Source organism: Helianthus annuus, chromosome 13 (assembly GCF_002127325.2).
Source record: "Helianthus annuus cultivar XRQ/B chromosome 13, HanXRQr2.0-SUNRISE, whole genome shotgun sequence".
NCBI lineage: Eukaryota > Viridiplantae > Streptophyta > Magnoliopsida > Asterales > Asteraceae > Helianthus > Helianthus annuus.
Window position 1 is genome coordinate 169551973 of NC_035445.2, and position 18377 is coordinate 169570349.

The 18377-nt window shown below is 35.8% G+C and overlaps 1 protein-coding gene and 3 long non-coding RNA genes across 5 annotated transcripts; all 4 read left to right on the forward strand.

Moving 5' to 3' along the window:
- Positions 1-4508: 4508 nt before the first annotated feature.
- Positions 4509-8995, forward strand: LOC118485938 (putative disease resistance RPP13-like protein 1). The gene is made up of 3 exons (XM_035982476.1): positions 4509-6921; positions 7009-8446; positions 8983-8995. The coding sequence occupies exons 1-3, from the start codon at positions 4509-4511 to the stop codon at positions 8993-8995; spliced, it is 3864 nt and encodes a 1287-aa protein (XP_035838369.1).
- A 529-nt stretch (positions 8996-9524) lies between these two features.
- LOC110900178 lies at positions 9525-10751 on the forward strand. Its single transcript, XR_002570818.2, has 4 exons — positions 9525-9633; positions 10016-10109; positions 10182-10331; positions 10675-10751. It is a non-coding gene; the product is annotated as an uncharacterized LOC110900178 (long non-coding RNA).
- Positions 10752-11250: 499 nt separating this feature from the next.
- LOC118485551 lies at positions 11251-11930 on the forward strand. Of its 2 annotated transcripts, none has more exons than XR_004876620.1 (3): positions 11251-11360; positions 11461-11554; positions 11772-11930. It is a non-coding gene; the product is annotated as an uncharacterized LOC118485551 (long non-coding RNA). The 2 variants fall into 2 exon arrangements; XR_004876621.1 differs by having other exon boundaries at positions 11283-11368.
- A 700-nt stretch (positions 11931-12630) lies between these two features.
- On the forward strand, positions 12631-13308 carry LOC110903528. The gene is made up of 2 exons (XR_002572022.2): positions 12631-12735; positions 12887-13308. It is a non-coding gene; the product is annotated as an uncharacterized LOC110903528 (long non-coding RNA).
- The last annotated feature ends 5069 nt before the right edge of the window (positions 13309-18377 follow it).

Here is an 18377-nt window from a genome sequence, read left to right on the forward strand (position 1 = left end):
CTGATCTGATGTGAAAGGTTGGTGAAAAGGTGACAGGTTGGTAAGGTCAACCTTTCGGCAAAGGGGATGTCAGATCAACTTTCCCACCAACTTTTGAAAAGATTGCCCAAAAAGGATAACCTTATCCTAAAACCAGTCACCGGAAACCTTGATCGGAATTTGACCGGAAAATTCAAAATCACTTAAAAAACAAGTTTTCAAGTTACCCAACCCAACCTTGAACACTCCCGAAGGTTTAGGAACCGTTTTTCAGTTTAAACAAGCAAGAAAACCAACAAAAACGGGTGCTAAACCAAGTGTCCAAACACACCAAAACTTGAACAAACCCGGTTTTAAACAAGGTAAAGAGCGAGGCTCTGATACCACTTGTAGGTCCCTCTCGGAGGATCGAGAACAAACCTAAACCTTGTTATACTAACCCACTAGCGAGTGCGGAATCCAAGCTAGGAGGCAAACCGGGATGATGCAAGTACAAACACAAGAACACACAAAGTTCACCGATTAACACCACTGTATTAATACGTATGAAGGTTCACGGTTACAAGCACAATGTTTACAATCTTGTTTGCAAACTCTCTAAAGTGTGTGTGTGTGTTTTTCCAGCAGAGTTTCTCTAACTCTCCAAATGTGCATCTGTCTCACACTAACACACTGCATGGGTATATATACCCATACATAACAGATCTGGTCGAAGGACTCGATAGATGGTCCGAAGGATCATCTATCGATAACAGGCAGCTCGAACGATCAGCATGGACATCGAAGGATCATCCTTCGATGTCTAAAGGTCGAACCATGGTCGAACCATATCTTTCGAGCATCTCGAAGGATTAGTTGTATCCTTCGAGGTATCCTTCGATCCAGATAAACAACCTATTGTCCAAGTCAAACTAGGAGGATAGTTGACTTGGTCAATTTACAGACTGACTTAGGACATCGTTTTCATACAGACCGAAAACAGACAAAGTACAGACACAAGTGCACCAACAGTTTCGATTCCTTCCGACTGAGAGCATCAGCCACAACGTTAGCCTTACCCGGATGATACTTGATTGCGCAATCGTAGTCGTTTAAAAGTTCTACCCAACGATGTTGTCGCATATTCAAATCCTTCTGGTCGAGAATATGCTATAGGCTCCTTTGGTCAGTAAAAATAGTGCATTTAGTACCGTACAGGTAATGCCTCCAGATTTTGAGCGCAAACACCACGGCTCCCAACTCTAAGTCGTGTGTCGTATAATTCCTCTCATGAACCTTCAGTTGTCGAGAAGCATAAGCGATCACATTGTTGCGTTGCATCAGCACGCAACCAAGTCCCTGAATAGAAGCATCACAGTAAACCACAAAATCCTCGGTACCTTCAGGTAGAGACAAGATCGGTGCAACTGCAGAGTTTCTGTTTCAAAAGTTGGAAAGCATCCTCCTGCTTGTTTCCCCAAGAATATAGAACACTACATACACACTGAAGTCGATTGAACCAATAGCATGAAAGCAGTAAAACAAGTTGAAAAATAGTCAAAGTCAGTGTAAGAGTTTTTATGCTCCCTCAGTTCAGCAAGAATGTATTGTCTATCAAAATGATGCATAAATTATAAACTAAAAAAAATATTAACTTATAAAAGCTTAGAAAGAGTGAAATGGCAAGCAAGCATGTTCTCCAAACCCCCACAACTGAATTTATATACATAAAAAAATCATCTTTAGATAACTGAATTTTTTTTTTCTGAATTACACTTGTTAAACAAACAAAAAGTGGCTATACACCGGTGGAGGCCAGAAACGGGTTGGTTAAAACGGGTCAAAGGGATAATGTTTTGAGCAAGAAATATTCTAATTTATTCAGATATACATGTAAGCCTATTTGATATCGAGTAATTGCTAATTTCTTTATATGGGTTCTCAAATAAGAAGCCAGCTCAACTAATTCATTTTACAAGTGTTTAATTACATCTATGATTTAGAAGATATGAATAGAACAAAATACCCAAAGCCGTCATCTGATTTACTAAACAAATTAACAACCTGAGACCCGCTCCAAAACGCCACATAGTTACACACTGAAAACGAAGTCATTTAAAAGATTGTAACAAAAAGAGGCAACTTTCATTGAGGCATTAAACCAAACACCTGGTGTGCATGCAAACTCAATAGCTAAAATCCCTTCCAAAACAAGCAAAAACAAAACCAACAAACATACAAGAGCGCAACATACATTCCCAATTTCACATCTACGTAAAAACCCTCTAGTTCATAAATCAACCGCAAAAAAACACCAACAGGAAAACACTAGTCGCAAATAGCAGAAATTTACAATAAAAAAAACCCACAAAGGGGGCAACGATTGAAATCAAAACAGCAACTAAAACGGAGGCATAAATTACTTTTTGGGAGCGTGATTACGGGGAAAAGTGGTGGTTCGAACGCACACACAACAATTGCAAGCGGCCCACTGTGATTGTTTTTAAAAATATATACTACATTTGGGCTGCTGGTTTAAGCCCAACAACAACTATCTATCATAGGCAAATGGCCACTTAATTTCCCGTTTTCAGCCCATGTAGGCCCAAATTGTATCAGGTATAGGAGGACTAACAATGGACTTTTATATAGGATGTTTAAATAAAAACATGAGGATCAAATAGAAAGTTTGCTTTGGTTAGAAAAGATAGGAAGCTATCATATCTCACATTGTTAAAACATCCGTAAATCACACATTGTTCAAGCATTGCATGCTTTGTTTCCTAGTGGGCGTTGGCATTTCAAATTGGTTACTTTTGTAATATGTATCAAGGGGGGTGGTATAAAACTATACTATTGTGTTCGTTTACAAACTTCAATAAAATGAATGGTCAAGTTTTCTAGTCATACAAACTTCATATTAGTTTATTTTCATTCAAGCTCAATAAACAATTTCTTTTATCGGACCATGGGTGTGACACAACAATAAAACGAAGATTTCTTTTTATGTCAAATCATAAACACTGGTATGGGTTTTGTTGCTGGAACTCATGTATAAGTCAGAGAAATTAAAACAAAAGCAGAGCAAAATGACGATACTGGATCAAGAAATATGCCTTTACAATAAAAACACCATATTCAACGGGATCTGCGAATGCTGTTTAACGCGGAACCATGTAACAAACAGTATTGTTAATTGAAAATCGACAAATCTCTGGATGTTATAACCATATGACAACCACTATTGTCCGACAATTGTCAACTCGATACAGGGATTTAAGTCAAGAGTTTTGACACATTTAGCAACCCAATTTTCTTACTGCTGCTGTGAAGAGATACAAAAACCTTACTCTTAAAAAGAAATTCAGATTAAAAAAATAGTAAAATGTACATTAAGTGCAACACAAGTGGTAATTAGTAAATTTAACGTCTGCAACTTGACATCATAGAATATCAATTAATTGTGGAATATGCACAAGAATATTTAAAGAATTTGTTGAAATGTAAGCATCCTTGTTTTGTCCACTGCTTTCTTGTCTCCACTCATATCTTGTACCTAATTAACCACTCCACTCATATATCTTATTTACATACATTCATAGCATACAGACCAACTACTCTCATTCCAATTCATAGCAGCCATTGTTTTAACTTTTATAACCTAGAAAAATATATGTTAAGGTGCTTATCACAGGATTTCACATCAGAAAAAAAAAAAAAAAAAAAAAAAAAAAATCACATGGATGGTGATGTGCACCATCATTGACCACTGACCAATTGGTTGATGATGTGGAATTCCACATCAACAAAAATTAGAATGTCATGTCAACAAAAATACTAACAGAGGTAAACTGGATGAACAGTTATTTAACACTTAAAACCGATAACGGTCTTTTTAATTTACTAAAACTAACTTTTAATCTTATTATTGGTGTAATAGAAAGTCTTTGGTTTCCATCACTAAGAAGTGCTGTTTTTATGTCACTTTCTTTGATATTTGCCCTTAATTTGTTTTTGGTGCAGTGTTTCATTTTTAGAAAACTCATATTTGCTCATCAAAGGTTGCTGTGATTATTGTAAAATTAAGAGTGATGTTTAGGGGGTTTATGATGATTACTGAGACATCAAAGGTTGAGATACTTGAAGTTAACTATTATTGAGTATAATATATAAGCATATGCTAGTACAGGATATTGACAAATGAAAGTAACCAAATTTTTAAATTAAATAAAAGAACTCAATTTTGAAAAATAGTAAACTGTTTTCTGAGAGAAACACAATTATTAAAAATTAGTGCTGGCACCTTAATATAAAATAATATACGTTCATTTGATAATAATAATAATTGATTCTCCATTATGAATAGGAATTATAAAATAATTCGTTAAAAAGACTTCTTTCTTGTCTCCATTCCTATCTTGTCTCAAATAAACCACTCCCAAATTATCTCCATTCATGTTATCTTATTTACCTACATACATTCATACCATACAAACCAAACCAAAAACTACTCTCATTCCAATTTCCAGTTTACGTTTTCACTGTTAACAATGGCTGAAGCTGCTGCTGCTGCCCTCGTCAAAGTCATTTTTGACAAGCTAGTCGATGAAGCCTTCAAGAAATATGCGCGCTCTCAGAATATCCACTCAGAGCTCAAGCAACTGGGGAGCACGTTGTCCCAGATCCAAGCTCTGCTTAATGATGCTTCTCACAAGGAAATAACTGATGAATCTGTCAGACTATGGCTCAATAGTCTCCAACATCTGGCTTACGATATCGATGACGTGCTCGATGATGTGGCTACTGAAGCTATGCATCGTGAGCTAACCCAGGAATCAGAAGCAAGCACCAGTATGGTAAGAAAGCTCATCCCAACTTGCTGCACAAACTTCTCACTAAGTCATAGGTTGACTCCCAAGTTAGATAGTATTACCACCCAGTTGCAACAACTGTATAAGGCAAAAGCTGGGCTAGGTTTGATTGTGAAAGATGAAAAGCCAAAAAATAACAATAGAGGAAACGAAACATCTTTGCTAGAATCTGAAGTTGTTGGGCGAGAAAGTGAGAAAGAGAAATTGCTCAACAAGTTGTTGCAGGATGGGCCATCTAAGGAAAGCTTCAGCATCTTACCCATAGTCGGTATGGGTGGGGTTGGTAAGACCACTCTAGCTAGATTTTTGTATAATGATACACAAGTGAAGGGTCGGTTTGAACTCCATGCATGGGTTTGTGTCTCTGATGATTTTGATATCTCTAAGATAACCAAAACCATCTTTCAAGCTGTGTCCGACGAAAACAAGGAATTTGCTGATCTAAATCAGCTTCAAGTGGCTCTTAAAGAGAAACTTAAGGACAAGCGATTTCTACTAGTACTAGATGATGTGTGGAGTGAAAACTTTAACGATTGGGAAAACCTGGTGCTCCCATTTCATTCAGGGGCTCGTGGAAGTAAGGTAATCATGACATCTCGCAAGGAGCAATTGCTTAAGATGCTAGGTTTTGATAATCTAGACCATCTTGAGACTTTGTCATCTGAAGATGCTTTGTCTTTATTTGCTTTACATGCATTGGGCGTAGACAACTTTGATTCACACCCAACACTCGGACCAAAGGGTGAGCGTATTGTGGAAAAGTGTGGTCGTTTGCCTTTGGCTTTAAAGGCAATTGGAAGGCTGCTGAGAGCTAAAACAGATGAAGAAAAATGGGATGAGGTGTTGAATAGTAAGATATGGGATTCAAAAAGTGTTGGTGATCTTTCTGCAGATTGGAAGGTGATTTTTCCTGCCCTTATGTTAAGCTACCATGAACTTTCTGCAAATTTGAAGCGGTTGTTTGCATATTGCTCCTTGTTTCCTAAGGACTTTTTGTTTGACAAAAAAGAGTTAGTCCTGTTGTGGCTGGCCGAAGGGTTTTTGAACAAATCAAATTCAGCCAAGTCACCAGAATGCCTTGGTTATGAATATTTTGAAGAGTTGTTATCAAGGTCATTTTTTCAACAATCACCAAATGAAGAACCGCTATTTGTGATGCATGACCTGATGAATGATTTGGCCACATTTGTTGCCGGAAAGTTCTTTTCAAGGGATGACAATCGGATGGCGACGGAAGATTTAGCAAAGTACCGGCACATGTCATTTATTCGTGATGAATATGTAGCTTACCACAAGTTTGAGGCCTTCAAGAGAGCTAAAGGTTTGAGAACATTGTTAGCGGTATATGTTGGGGTCGATCAAAGTTGGGACAAGTTCTACTTATCCAGCAAGATTTTGGTTGACTTACTTCCTGAGTTACCGTTATTAAGGGTTCTTAGTTTGAGTCGTTTTAGTATAATTGAGGTACCGAATTCCATTGGTAGTTTGAAGCACCTGAGGTATCTTAATCTATCTAAAACTAATATCAAAGAGTTGCCGGACAATGTTGGTAATCTTTATAATTTAGAAACATTGTTAGTTTTTGGATGTGAGAGTTTGACCAAGTTGCCTAAAAGCTTTTTAAAGCTAAAAAAGTTGAGGCATTTTGACATGAGAGATACTCCATGTCAATTGCCCTTGGGGATTGGTGAGTTGAAAAGCCTACAAACTCTCACTAAAATTATCATTGAAGGAAACAATGGCTTTGCAATTACTGAGCTTAAGGGATTAAACGATCTCCATGGGGAAATTTCCATAGAGGGGTTGAACAACGTACAAAGCTCAATGCATGCACGAGAGGCGAACTTACCTTTAAAAGCGATTAATAAGTTAGAGTTGAAATGGGATGATGTTTCAGGAAGGGAAACACTTGAGAAGGATATTCTCAATGAGTTAAAGCCCCATAGTGATAAGTTGAAGATGCTTGAGGTTAAGTATTATAAGGGAATAGAGTTTCCAAATTGGGTTGGGGATCCGTCTTTTCATCAATTGGTTCAGGTGTCGCTACATGGTTGTAGAAAATGTACATCTCTTCCGCCACTTGGACGGCTACCTTCGCTTAAGGAGTTGTTGATTCAAGGAATGGATGACGTTAAAGTGATCAGTTTGGAGTTAAGTAGGACTACTGATGTTACCTTCCCTTCACTTGAAATTCTAAGGTTTGAAGATATGTCTAGTTGGAAGGTATGGTCAACCAATAGCGAGGTAATGTTTCCACGCCTTCGAGAGCTTCAAATAATCAAATGTCCCAATTTGAGTGATGTCTCACTTGAAGCATTACCTTCGCTAAGAGTTTTGAAGATAGAGGGATGTGGTGAAAGTGTGCTGAGAAGTCTGGTTAAAGCAGCTTCATCTACCACTAAACTGGAAATAGGATCAATTTTAGGGCTTACGGATGAGGTATGGAGAGGTGTCATAGTGAATTTTGGGGCGGTTGAAGAGCTATTCATACAAAATTGTGATGAGATAAGATACCTATGGGAATCAGATGCAGAGGCAAGTAAAGTTCTTGTAAATTTAAAGGAATTGGAGGTATCTGGATGTAAAAAAATGGTGAGTTTAGGAGAGAAAGAGGAGGATGAGGATAACATTGGGAGCAACCTCCTATCATCTCTTAGGATGTTGAATATACACTCATGTGAAAGTATGGAGCGTTTGTGTTGTCCAAATAGCATTGAGAGTTTAGTCATCAGTTGGTGTAGTTTAGTTAGAGATGTCTCCTTCCCAAGAGCAACAACAACAGGTGGAGGAGGGCAGAATCTCAAGTCACTTACTATATGGAGTTGTGGAAATCTAAAATCAATAAATCAATTGAGTAACTCCACTCACCTCACCTCTTTGACCATATACAATTGTCAAAACATGGAGTTATTTTCTGATCTTCATCAGCTATCAAATCTCACCTCGTTGTACATAGAAGGTTGTAAAAGCATAGAGTCATTTCCTAACCTCCAGCTTCCAAATCTCACAGATCTGGCCATAGTACGTTGCAAAAACATGAAGGCATTTGGTGACCTGCAGGTGCCAAATCTAATCAGGTGGAGCATAGATAATTGTGAAAATATAGAGTCATTTCCTGACCTTCAGCTATCAAATCTCGCCATGTTAAAAGATATGTGTATCATGACATGTCCAATGATTGATGCTTTCTTTCCTCGTGGGCTTTGGCCTCCCAATTTGTGTTCCCTTGAAACAGGGGGGTTGAAAAAGCCCATCTCAGAATGGGGCAATCAGAATTTCCCAGCTTCCCTTGTTCACCTAAGCTTATTTAATGAACCTGATGTGAGTAATTTCAGTCAATTGTCCCACCTTTTCCCTTCTTCTCTTACATCTTTGGTAATAATCGGATTTGGTAATCTGGAATCCATTTCAACGGGACTCCAACACCTCACATCCCTTCAACATCTCAGAATTAGCAATTGCCCAAAGGTGAACGATCTACCAGAGACGCTGTTACCTTCACTTTTGAGTTTGAGAATATATGGTGAATGCCCAAAATTAAAAGAAAGGTGTGAAGGAAGAGGCTCCCACTACTGGCCACTCATCTCTCATATCCCCTTCATCTACATGGACAGCAGGTACTTGTTAATTAAATACCCTCTGATTTCCATATGATAAACTGGTATTCTCAGACATCATGTGCGTGTTTTTTTGTTGGAATATATAGGATTTGTTGCTCAAAACCTAAAATTGAATTTTCCCGATGACATTAATTTATATGTTGCAATCAGTTTTCATGAGTTCAAACTATTATGTAGCTGCATCATACGTTGGAACTCATTTCACAATGTGTACATTAAATTACGGTTAATTTTGTTTTTCGGTTGCTAGTTTATGCGATGGATGTGAGTTGACTTTAGTTAGGGTTTTGGGGTGGTTTGTGGAATTATTGAAGTGTTATAGTAATAGATAATGAAATTTGATTGAACTTACTTCGAGTCTCATTACAAAGTTGAATCTGATTCACAAGTTGAAGATACAAATCAGGGTTTAGATCTGCATTTTGTTTACTGCGGAGTTATGATAAAGAAAAACATAGCTAATTTGATTAATTGTATTAATACTTGATATGAAGTCTGTGAATAACTTATATATTACAACTAAACTTTTGCAGGAACATATCCTAAAGGATCTTCTGGGTGATGGAACATTCACAGTTGACCAGGTCAAATTCAAGAACAGAGAAACGTCTCAAGGTGTGAATTTTCAGGGAAAGTATCTTGAGTAAAGTGCAGTAAAACTCGCGCATATAATTACTGATGAATCAGCTAATAAAAGACAGTGTTGATGACACAAGTGTAAGTTCCTTTTAAGTCAACAACATTTGACTACCCCATAATATAACAAACTGGTTTTGATTATTAGTATTCATGATATAACACAGGATTTATTCATGAAAATCAGTTGGATTCAATATTCAAAGTGAAGGCCTTAAGAAATTGTCAAATATCGGACCAGAGGCTAAGTTAAAGGAAAGGGTCAAAGTGCTTGATGATGGACAAGATCATTTCTAGTAAGCTTATACTTTTTTCCTATAAAAATTATGGGTGGGTTGGATAACGAGTCAAAACAAGTTCGGCCATTAATATCAAAGTGTATTGTTTGACCCTTGAAGTTTTTTAATTGCAGTTGAAGAAAGAAAATATTCTACAAATCAACAACACACATCCAAAATAACTTCATAATTGGTGGAAAGAAGGCTACATCTATTTCCATAATTTGGTTCATTTACATGCTCTGCAAACATCCTGAGATTCAAGATAAGGTTCAATAATAAATCAAAGAAGCAACAAACATTATTTTGATTTACGACTTTTTAAAAAGTAGTTTTTTTTAAAAAAAAAATGTTTGGATTAGCTTATGGGGTGGGAAAAGCCAATAAGTTAATAAGTTGTTTAAAAAAAAATGTTTGGATTAGTTTATGGGTGGATTAGCTTAGGGCAGGGTGTAATTATGTAATTGTGTTTTGAAAAGTTATAAAAAGTTCCAAAAAGTTACAAAATACTAACTTTTCACTTGTAGATTCCTGTTTATTACAAATGTAATTAATATCAAGTTGACTTTCAGTTTTGTGTGTTATTTTTTTTTCCTTAGCCATTTTCAGTACTACAACCGATAATCTTATACATTACAACTAAATGTTGCAGGGACATGTAACCATTACATCCTAAAGGTTCTTCAAGGTGATGGAACATTCACAGTTGAATGGGACAAATGTGAGAACAGAGAGATTTTAGCGGTGTAACTTCCTTTCAATAAACCTGGTTTTGATTATTTGACATTCAAAATTGCTTTGGGAATTGATCTTGACAGCAATTAGCATAACCAGGAAATTTAAGGAATTTTTAAATATCACACCAGAGGCTAAGCTAAATGCATGAAGATCAAAGTGGTTGATGAGTTTGTTTATTAGCTGATCTAGACCAAGACTCAACAAATGAACAGGGGACAAGATGATTTCTAGTAAGCGGATACTTTTTTACCATAAAAATCATTGGTGGGTTGAGGAACGAGTCTAAAGAGGTCTGGGTTTAGAAAAATAGTTACTTTTTTAGTAGGGTTGAAATCGGTCGGGTCAGGTTGGATTCTTGGACTGACATGCAAACATTTTTAATTTCTTTTAACCTTATCTCTAGTTAATGTTTTAACTATGATTGCAAAAAACAAACTAATTTTAATAATAGTCTAACTTTCTTTTAATAGTGTTTAGAATGTGATGATTATAATCTTGTTTTTTTTTTTTTAATTTGAAAGCAATGGGTTTGCCTACTAATGTCAAATTGTGTTGTTTGACCCTTGACTGCAGTTGAAGAAAGAAGACATTCTATCAAGGTTTCTGCATAGCAACAACACACATCCAATGTCACAGATATTGAAGAATTGTAGTTCCCATGGTATGCAATCTCAAATCTTTATCAATTTTTCATACTTTGACTTAACTGGCCGGGTCTTTGACTAATCAACATGGTTACTACTAGTATTTATTGGAGTAAGAGGTTCAAAATGGATCTCGTTGGGTCAACCCAAAGCTCTTTTTGTCAAAAAAATAAGAAAAAAAAAAGGTTATTGATAATTAGTTTTAAAGAAGTATTATTTCAATGATAGTCTAATTTTGTTTATTAAAATATTTTCAGGGGTTTTATGTTTCAAAAATACACATTGGATTATTTTTACATCCTAAAAAGGTAATAAAAAAGAGAAGTAATACAGATGTTGCAATTTATCATATGTTGTTTACTAGGATAAAACAATACCATCATATGCCCAATTTATATGCTTCACAGTAATCACTTTTCATAAGTTTAAACTAATATATATATTGCTGCATAGAATGTATGGTGAAAGATTCTGTTTATTTTCAAGTTGACTTTCAATTTCGTTTTACTTTTTTTTATCTTAGACATTTTCATTATCCTTTTTGCAGCTTGGTGCACTGAGTATGTTCAATGATTACATTTCAATACGGAAATTACGTTAGCTGATTTGATTTTGGTAAACATGTAAGTTAAGCATTTTCCTCGTTAGCTTAGATGAGAAGCTTCTCTATAGCGGAACAACAGAGTATCTTATATATTACAACAAAATTTTGCAGGGACTTAAGACCATGACATCCTAAAGGATCTTGTAGGTGATGGAACATTCACAGTTGACCAGGAAAAAATTGAGATAAGAGAGATTTTAGCAGTGTAAGTTCCTTTCAGTCAAAAAAAAGATACGACTAGTGCATAATACAATGACCTGGTTTTGACTATTGGCATTCATGATATAACACAGGGTTTATTCATGTTGGATTTGATTTTTGAAGTTATGTGTTTTGATTATATTCTTGTTAAACTAATTTGAAAAGCAATGGGTTTAATTGGCCACTAATGTCAAAGTGGGTTGTTTGACCGTTGACTGCAGTTGAAGAAAGAATTTGCAAGGTTTCTGCATATCAACAACACACATCCAAAGTCACAGATGTTGAAGAATTTGCAAACAGTGTGAGTGAAGAAAGCCTAGAAAAGATGGAGTATCTTAATGCAGATTTTAACGAAACTCTCAAGACTCTTTCATGCAGTTCCAGTGGTATGCATGCAATCTCAAATCTTCATCAATCTCTCATACTTTGACTTAACTGGGCCTTTAACTAATCAACATGGGTACTAGTAGTTATTGGAGTCAACCACCACAAGTGGCCTAGTGGTGGAGTGACTTGGGTTCTCCAATGGAGACCCAAGTTCAATTCCCATTAGTGCCACTTTGGTGGCCACCGACACCCGCTTTAAAGCCGGACCGAGGACACTCGAGGTCTCGGGTTCGAAACATGTTTCTTACCCCTCTTTGATGGCTATGGGTATTTACCGCCAGGGATCCTTGTCGGGTGGTGAACTGGGAAGGGAGAACCCTTCCGCGGTCGGGGGTACCGTGCATCTACCCTTTAGTAGTAATTGGAGTCAGAAGTTCAAAATGGTACACATTAATTGGGTCAACCCAAAAGCTCTTTCTGTCTAAATTTCTATAAAAAATATTGATAATTAGCGTGTCAACTAAAGAAATATTATTTCAACGATAGTCTAATTTTGTACCAAAATGATTTTAAGGGTTTTATTTTTCAAAAAAACACATTGGGTAACTTTACATCTTAAAAAGGAAATAAAAAAGTGAAGTAATACAGATGTTGCAACTTTGCGTATATGCTCTTGTGTACTAGGATAAGATAATACCATCATATGCATAATTTATATGCTTCACAGATGATGATGATGATGATGATGCATGATGTATCTGGTGGTTATGTTGTGAATGAAGGGGATATTCAGAAAAAATGGTTTCATCAAATTGTTGTTTTTTTTGAGAAAGCTCCTTTAAGTTTAAGGCTTCTAATGTAAGTACAATACAAACCATATTGACTATGTGCTCTAGTTTAAAACTCAACCTTCAAGCTATGTCATTTGACCAATGCAAAAGTATCTAGATTATCATAAAATGTATGTTGTCCGAGTACGGTTTTGACATGATTTACTGTTTTGATGTAGAAACACAAGCAGGACAAAGAATTTGTTTGGGCCTGAGAATTCGCTTATAGGCAGATGAAGATCTTTACTTCCATTTTGTTAAGTTGCTATATTTTCAAGCTGAACAATGAAAACAAAACTGCAAAGCACATAATGACGCTTAATCTTCACACAGCTGGTGATACCGAGTTGATCATGATTTAGCAGACACTCATATATGGAGCAAATAGACATATTGCAACTGGGCTAAAAAGGGTTAAACCGAAAGATTCCATTACTTTCGTTACTTATTCAGTTATAGTTATACAGGGCATAGGTAATGGACATACATAAGCGTCTCAATGAGCCACACGCTTGGACAAACTTTAATCTTCTGTATTCTTGTATAATACACTAGAAAAGGACAAACTTCAATCTTTAGTCTTACTTTAACTGGTATGAAATTCTCTGTTACAGTTGGGTTTAACCGTTATGACCCGTTACCTAACCCGACCATCTTATCAATAGTTTCTAGTTATAAGGTCTTTTCATCTATATTTATTCCAAATGAGAGTTTTGTATATAGCCAAATTAGGATAAATGACCTGATTTCAATTTTTGGACCAAAATGGCAATAAAACTGAAACCACAGAGACCCAGATGCAAAAAAATTGAGTTTTGGACTAAAGTGACAAAAATGACCAAACCACAGGGACCAAAATGGCAGTTTACTCTAAAGAAAATTATAATTTATATAAAGCTATGACTTATATCGAGTAAAAGAAAATACAAAAGAAATTTCAAATTTGGCTTATTAGTTTCAAGCCCAATTTAATATCAAGGTAATACAAAAACTGATTAGTTTTCCTTTTTGGACCTTTTCTCTTCATGATGGAAAGTTGGGTCATTAGTTTCAAGCCCAGTTTGATAGGTTAACAATTAATAGAACATAACTGAGCCAAAAAAAAAAAAAAAAAAAAAAACAAACGAAGAAAAAATCAGTTTACAGTTTCCAAATTGTATTTCACAGCCCGTTCAAAATTGATTGATTTAATTAGGCTTGGTCTATTCGCACACGCCTGTTGTCTTTTTGCACATCCAAAGCGCCTCGCTATGGCCAAAGCGGGGCGCTTTGGATGTGCATTTTTAAACAGATTGGTTGGGGTTGATTTGGGGTTGTTGTGGGTTAGTTTGGTAGGGATTTTTGGTTGAATTAGTTTGATAGAGATTTTTAGAGGAAAATTTTTTTATTTTAGTTTTATTACATATAATTCATAGTTGTTTTATAATTACGTCATTACGTCATTATTTTTATAGAATGTGTATAATATAAGTTCTTAACGTTGTTTATTTTGTTAAATTAAACGAACACGTTAAATAAAATGTACAGAAAGCCATAAGAATTAAACGTAAACAATCCAGAACCAACGTGATGTATAATATGACCTGATTTCAATTTTTGGACCAAAATGGCAATAAAACTGAAACCAGATGCAAAAAAATTGAGTTTTGGACTAAAATGACAAAAATGACCAAACCACAGGGACCAAAATGGCAGTTTACTCTAAAGAAAATTATAATTTATATAAAGCTATGACTTATATCGAGTAAAAGAAAATACAAAAGAAATTTCAAATTTGGCTTATTAGTTTCAAGCCCAATTTAATATCAAGGTAATACAAAAACTGATTAGTTTTCCTTTTTGGACCTTTTCTCTTCATGATGGAAAGTTGGGTCATTAGTTTCAAGCCCAGTTTGATAGGTTAACAATTAATAGAACATAACTGAGCCAAAAAAAAAAAAGAAACGAAGAAAAAATCAGTTTACAGTTTCCAAATTGTATTTCACAGCCCGTTCAAAATTGATTGATTTAATTAGGCTTGGTCTATTCGCACACGCCTGTTGTCTTTTTGCACATCCAAAGCGCCTCGCTATGGCCAAAGCGGGGCGCTTTGGATGTGCATTTTTAAACAGATTGGTTGGGGTTGATTTGGGGTTGTTGTGGGTTAGTTTGGTAGGGATTTTTGGTTGAATTAGTTTGATAGAGATTTTTAGAGGAAACATTTTTTATTTTAGTTTTATTACATATAATTCATAGTTGTTTTATAATTACATCATTACGTCATTATTTTTATAGAATGTGTATAATATAAGTTCTTAACGTTGTTTATTTTGTTAAATTAAACGAACACGTTAAATAAAATGTACAGAAAGCCATAAGAATTAAACGTAAACAATCCAGAACCAACGTATAGAAGATTACATGCAATATATATATATATATATATATATATATATATATATATATATATATATATATATATATATATATATATATATATATATATATATATATATATATATATATATATATATATATATATCAGTTTGTACATACAATACATAACAAAAAGGTACAACTGAGTACATAATACATAACAAAACACTAAACAAACAAAGTAATGTACTAATCCTCGTGCGGTGGGGATGGTGGGAGGGGTAGTGGAGGCAACCAGCGAGCTCTCGTAGATCAACGAGCGTCTGGACGATCCAGTCAATGCGTGCGCCCTGACGTCTTAGGCGCCGGTCGAAGTCCCGAGCCACCTCACGCTAGGGGTGTTCAAGATCGGATAATCCGGTTTTCGGATATCCGAAAATCGGATATCCGAAATTTCGGATAGTGAAATATTGACATCCGAACCCGAATCCGAAATTTCGGATATCCGATTTTCGGATATCCGAAATTTCGGATTCTCGTTCGGATATCCGAATATCCAATTTTTTATTTAATTTTTATTTTTTTATTATTTTTTAATATTTAGAACTGGATTTTTCGGATAGTTTCGGATATCCGAATATAAATTTCGGATATTTTTCGGATATTTCGGATATTTTTTCGGATATTTCGGATATTTTTCAGATACTTCGGATATTTCGGATATTTTTTCGGATATTTCGGATATTTTTCGGATACTTCGGATATTTTTCGGATACTTCGGATATTTTCGGATATTTGGATATCCGAAAAAAATAAAAATTAAATTTTCGGATATTTTCGGATAATCCGATTATCCGAAAATTCTCAAAATCACTATCCGAATCCGAATCCGAATTTTCGGATTATCCGATTTTCGGATATCCGAAAATTCGGATATCCGAAAATTCGGATATCCGAAAATTCGGATATCCGAAAATTCGGATATCCGAAAATTCGGATATCCGAAAATTCGGATATTTCGGATACGGATTTTCGGATATTTCGGATTCGGTTTCGGATTCGGATTTTTTTGAACACCCCTACCTCACGCGCTGCCGGAGGAACAGGTGGTACTGTGGCGGCTCAGGAGTTGGCTGAACAGGTGGTACCGGGATCTTCTCGACGTGCTCCTCCTGCGCCGGATCCTCGAATATAGGCTGAGGCTGAGGCTGAGCCTGAGCCTGAGCCTGAGCCTGAGCCTGAGCCTGAGCCTCAGGCTGCTCGATGCCCAGAGCCTGTAGCTGAGCCTGCCGAGCGGCCTGCTGAACATCAGGAGGGGCTAACACTACAGGCCTCACCTCAATAACAACCGGGATGACCTCCGGCTGCCAAATCAGCCCGTTACCACCCTTGAACCTCAGACCGACATCAAAGGTATGGGTGATCTGCATGCTAGATACTGATGCGCGGCCCAACCTGGATGACGGGATCGGATCGGACAGCAGCGGATCATGCTCGGGCACGATCCCTAGCGAGCGTGCAATGGCGGTGATGTATGAGCCAGTGTGCAGTGTGCAGCTGCCCGCGTAGCTGCCGGTGGTATGCTGTAGAAAAGTAATATGCCAGGCAGGGTGCTAGATCGCAGGGCTGGCGGCGTAGTAGGCAGTATAGAAAGAAAAGGTCACTGAGGTTGACCTTCTCCTTGCTGGAACCCCGTGACACGATAGTCGACGCGATAACATGGTGCAGGTATCGGTACAAGGGGTCTCTAATTGTGGTGGCCTTTTGCCAGGATTTCCCAAAGGGAACCCTGGAAATGGCCCTCCAGAAACTGATAAGCGTCTGCCTGTCCATCATCGTAACCGCCTGCGTATATAAATCAGTATCAAGCTCAGGCTCAGTGTACAAACCTGTATGGATAGCAAACTGCCGCACACTCATCTCAAACTCCTGACCGGCGAGACGGAATGTAACCTCGTGGACTGGAAAAGCAGGGTCCTCCACGTAATCCGCCGGATGCAGCGCGTATGTAAACGTGGAAAGAAACTCGACCGTAAGCTCAGGGTACGAGTCCTCCATCGCTAGCTCAAATAGGCGCGACCAAGGAGTATCTAGCCCAACTATATCACGCGCCCGCTCGACCTCTCCCACGGTACTCAGCAGCTCCCAGTCTATCCCTACATGCTCCCCAATCTCTATGGTGCGTAACCTAGCGCATCTCCCCCTCGCCCGTGACCCCACCGGAAACTGCAGATACGGACATGCCAGCTCCTCCTCGTCCCCCACCTCTCCCTCAGCCTCCATATGCTCAATCTCCTCATCGGATAAATCCATCCCTGCACGTTGTTCAAATAATAATATTAATTAAACAAATAATATTAAATAAATAATAATATTAAACAAATATTAATAAACAAATAATAATATTAAACAAATATTAATAAACAAATAATATTAAACAATTAATAACAATTAAACAAATGATAATAATTAAACAAATAATATTAAACAAATAATATTAAATAAACAAATAATAAAATTAAATAAATAATAATATTAAACAAATATTAATAAACAAATAATAATATTAAACAAATATTAATAAACAAATACTAATATTAAACAAATATTAATAAACAAATAATAATATTAAACAAATATTAATAAACAAATAATATTAACCAAATATTAATAAACAAATAATATTAAACAACTAATAATAATTAAACAAATAATTTAATAATAATTAAACAAATAATAATAATTAAACAAATAATATTAAACATATAATATTAAGTAAACAAATAATAATATTAAATAAATAATAATATTAAACAAATATTAATAAACAAATAATAATATTATACAAATATTAATAAACAAATAATATTAAACAATTAATAATAATTAAACAAATAATATTAAACAATTAATAATAATTAAACAAATAATATTAAATAAATAATAATATTAAACAAATATTAATAAACAAATAATATTAAGCAAATATTAATAAACAAATAATATTAAACAAATATTAATAAACAAATAATATTAAACAATTAATAATAATTAAACAAATAATAATAATTAAACAAATAACAAATAAAAAAAATAAACATGAACCAAAGCGCCCCGCTTTGGCCTCAGCGCGGCGCTTTGGTTCTTCATTCTGAAGAACAGATCCAGGAACAATCGATCATACCGAACAAGCAAAACAACAATCAACTTGTATAGTATAAGGAAACGATTAAGGGTTTGAGATCGCACCTTTTAGCGGTTGAAAGCTCGAAATATCTCCGAATCCGGCTCGACTGTGTGAGATCGCACCTTAGT

Excerpts from the sequence above, each read along its gene's own strand:
- LOC118485938 (XM_035982476.1), top strand. The coding sequence starts at position 4,509 with ATGGCTGAAGCTGCTGCTGCTGCCCTCGTCAAAGTCATTTTTGACAAG. Across the intron at positions 6,922-7,008 it reads TCCGCCACTTGGACGGCTAC|CTTCACTTGAAATTCTAAGG; the intron begins CTTCGCTTAAGG and ends ATGTTACCTTCC.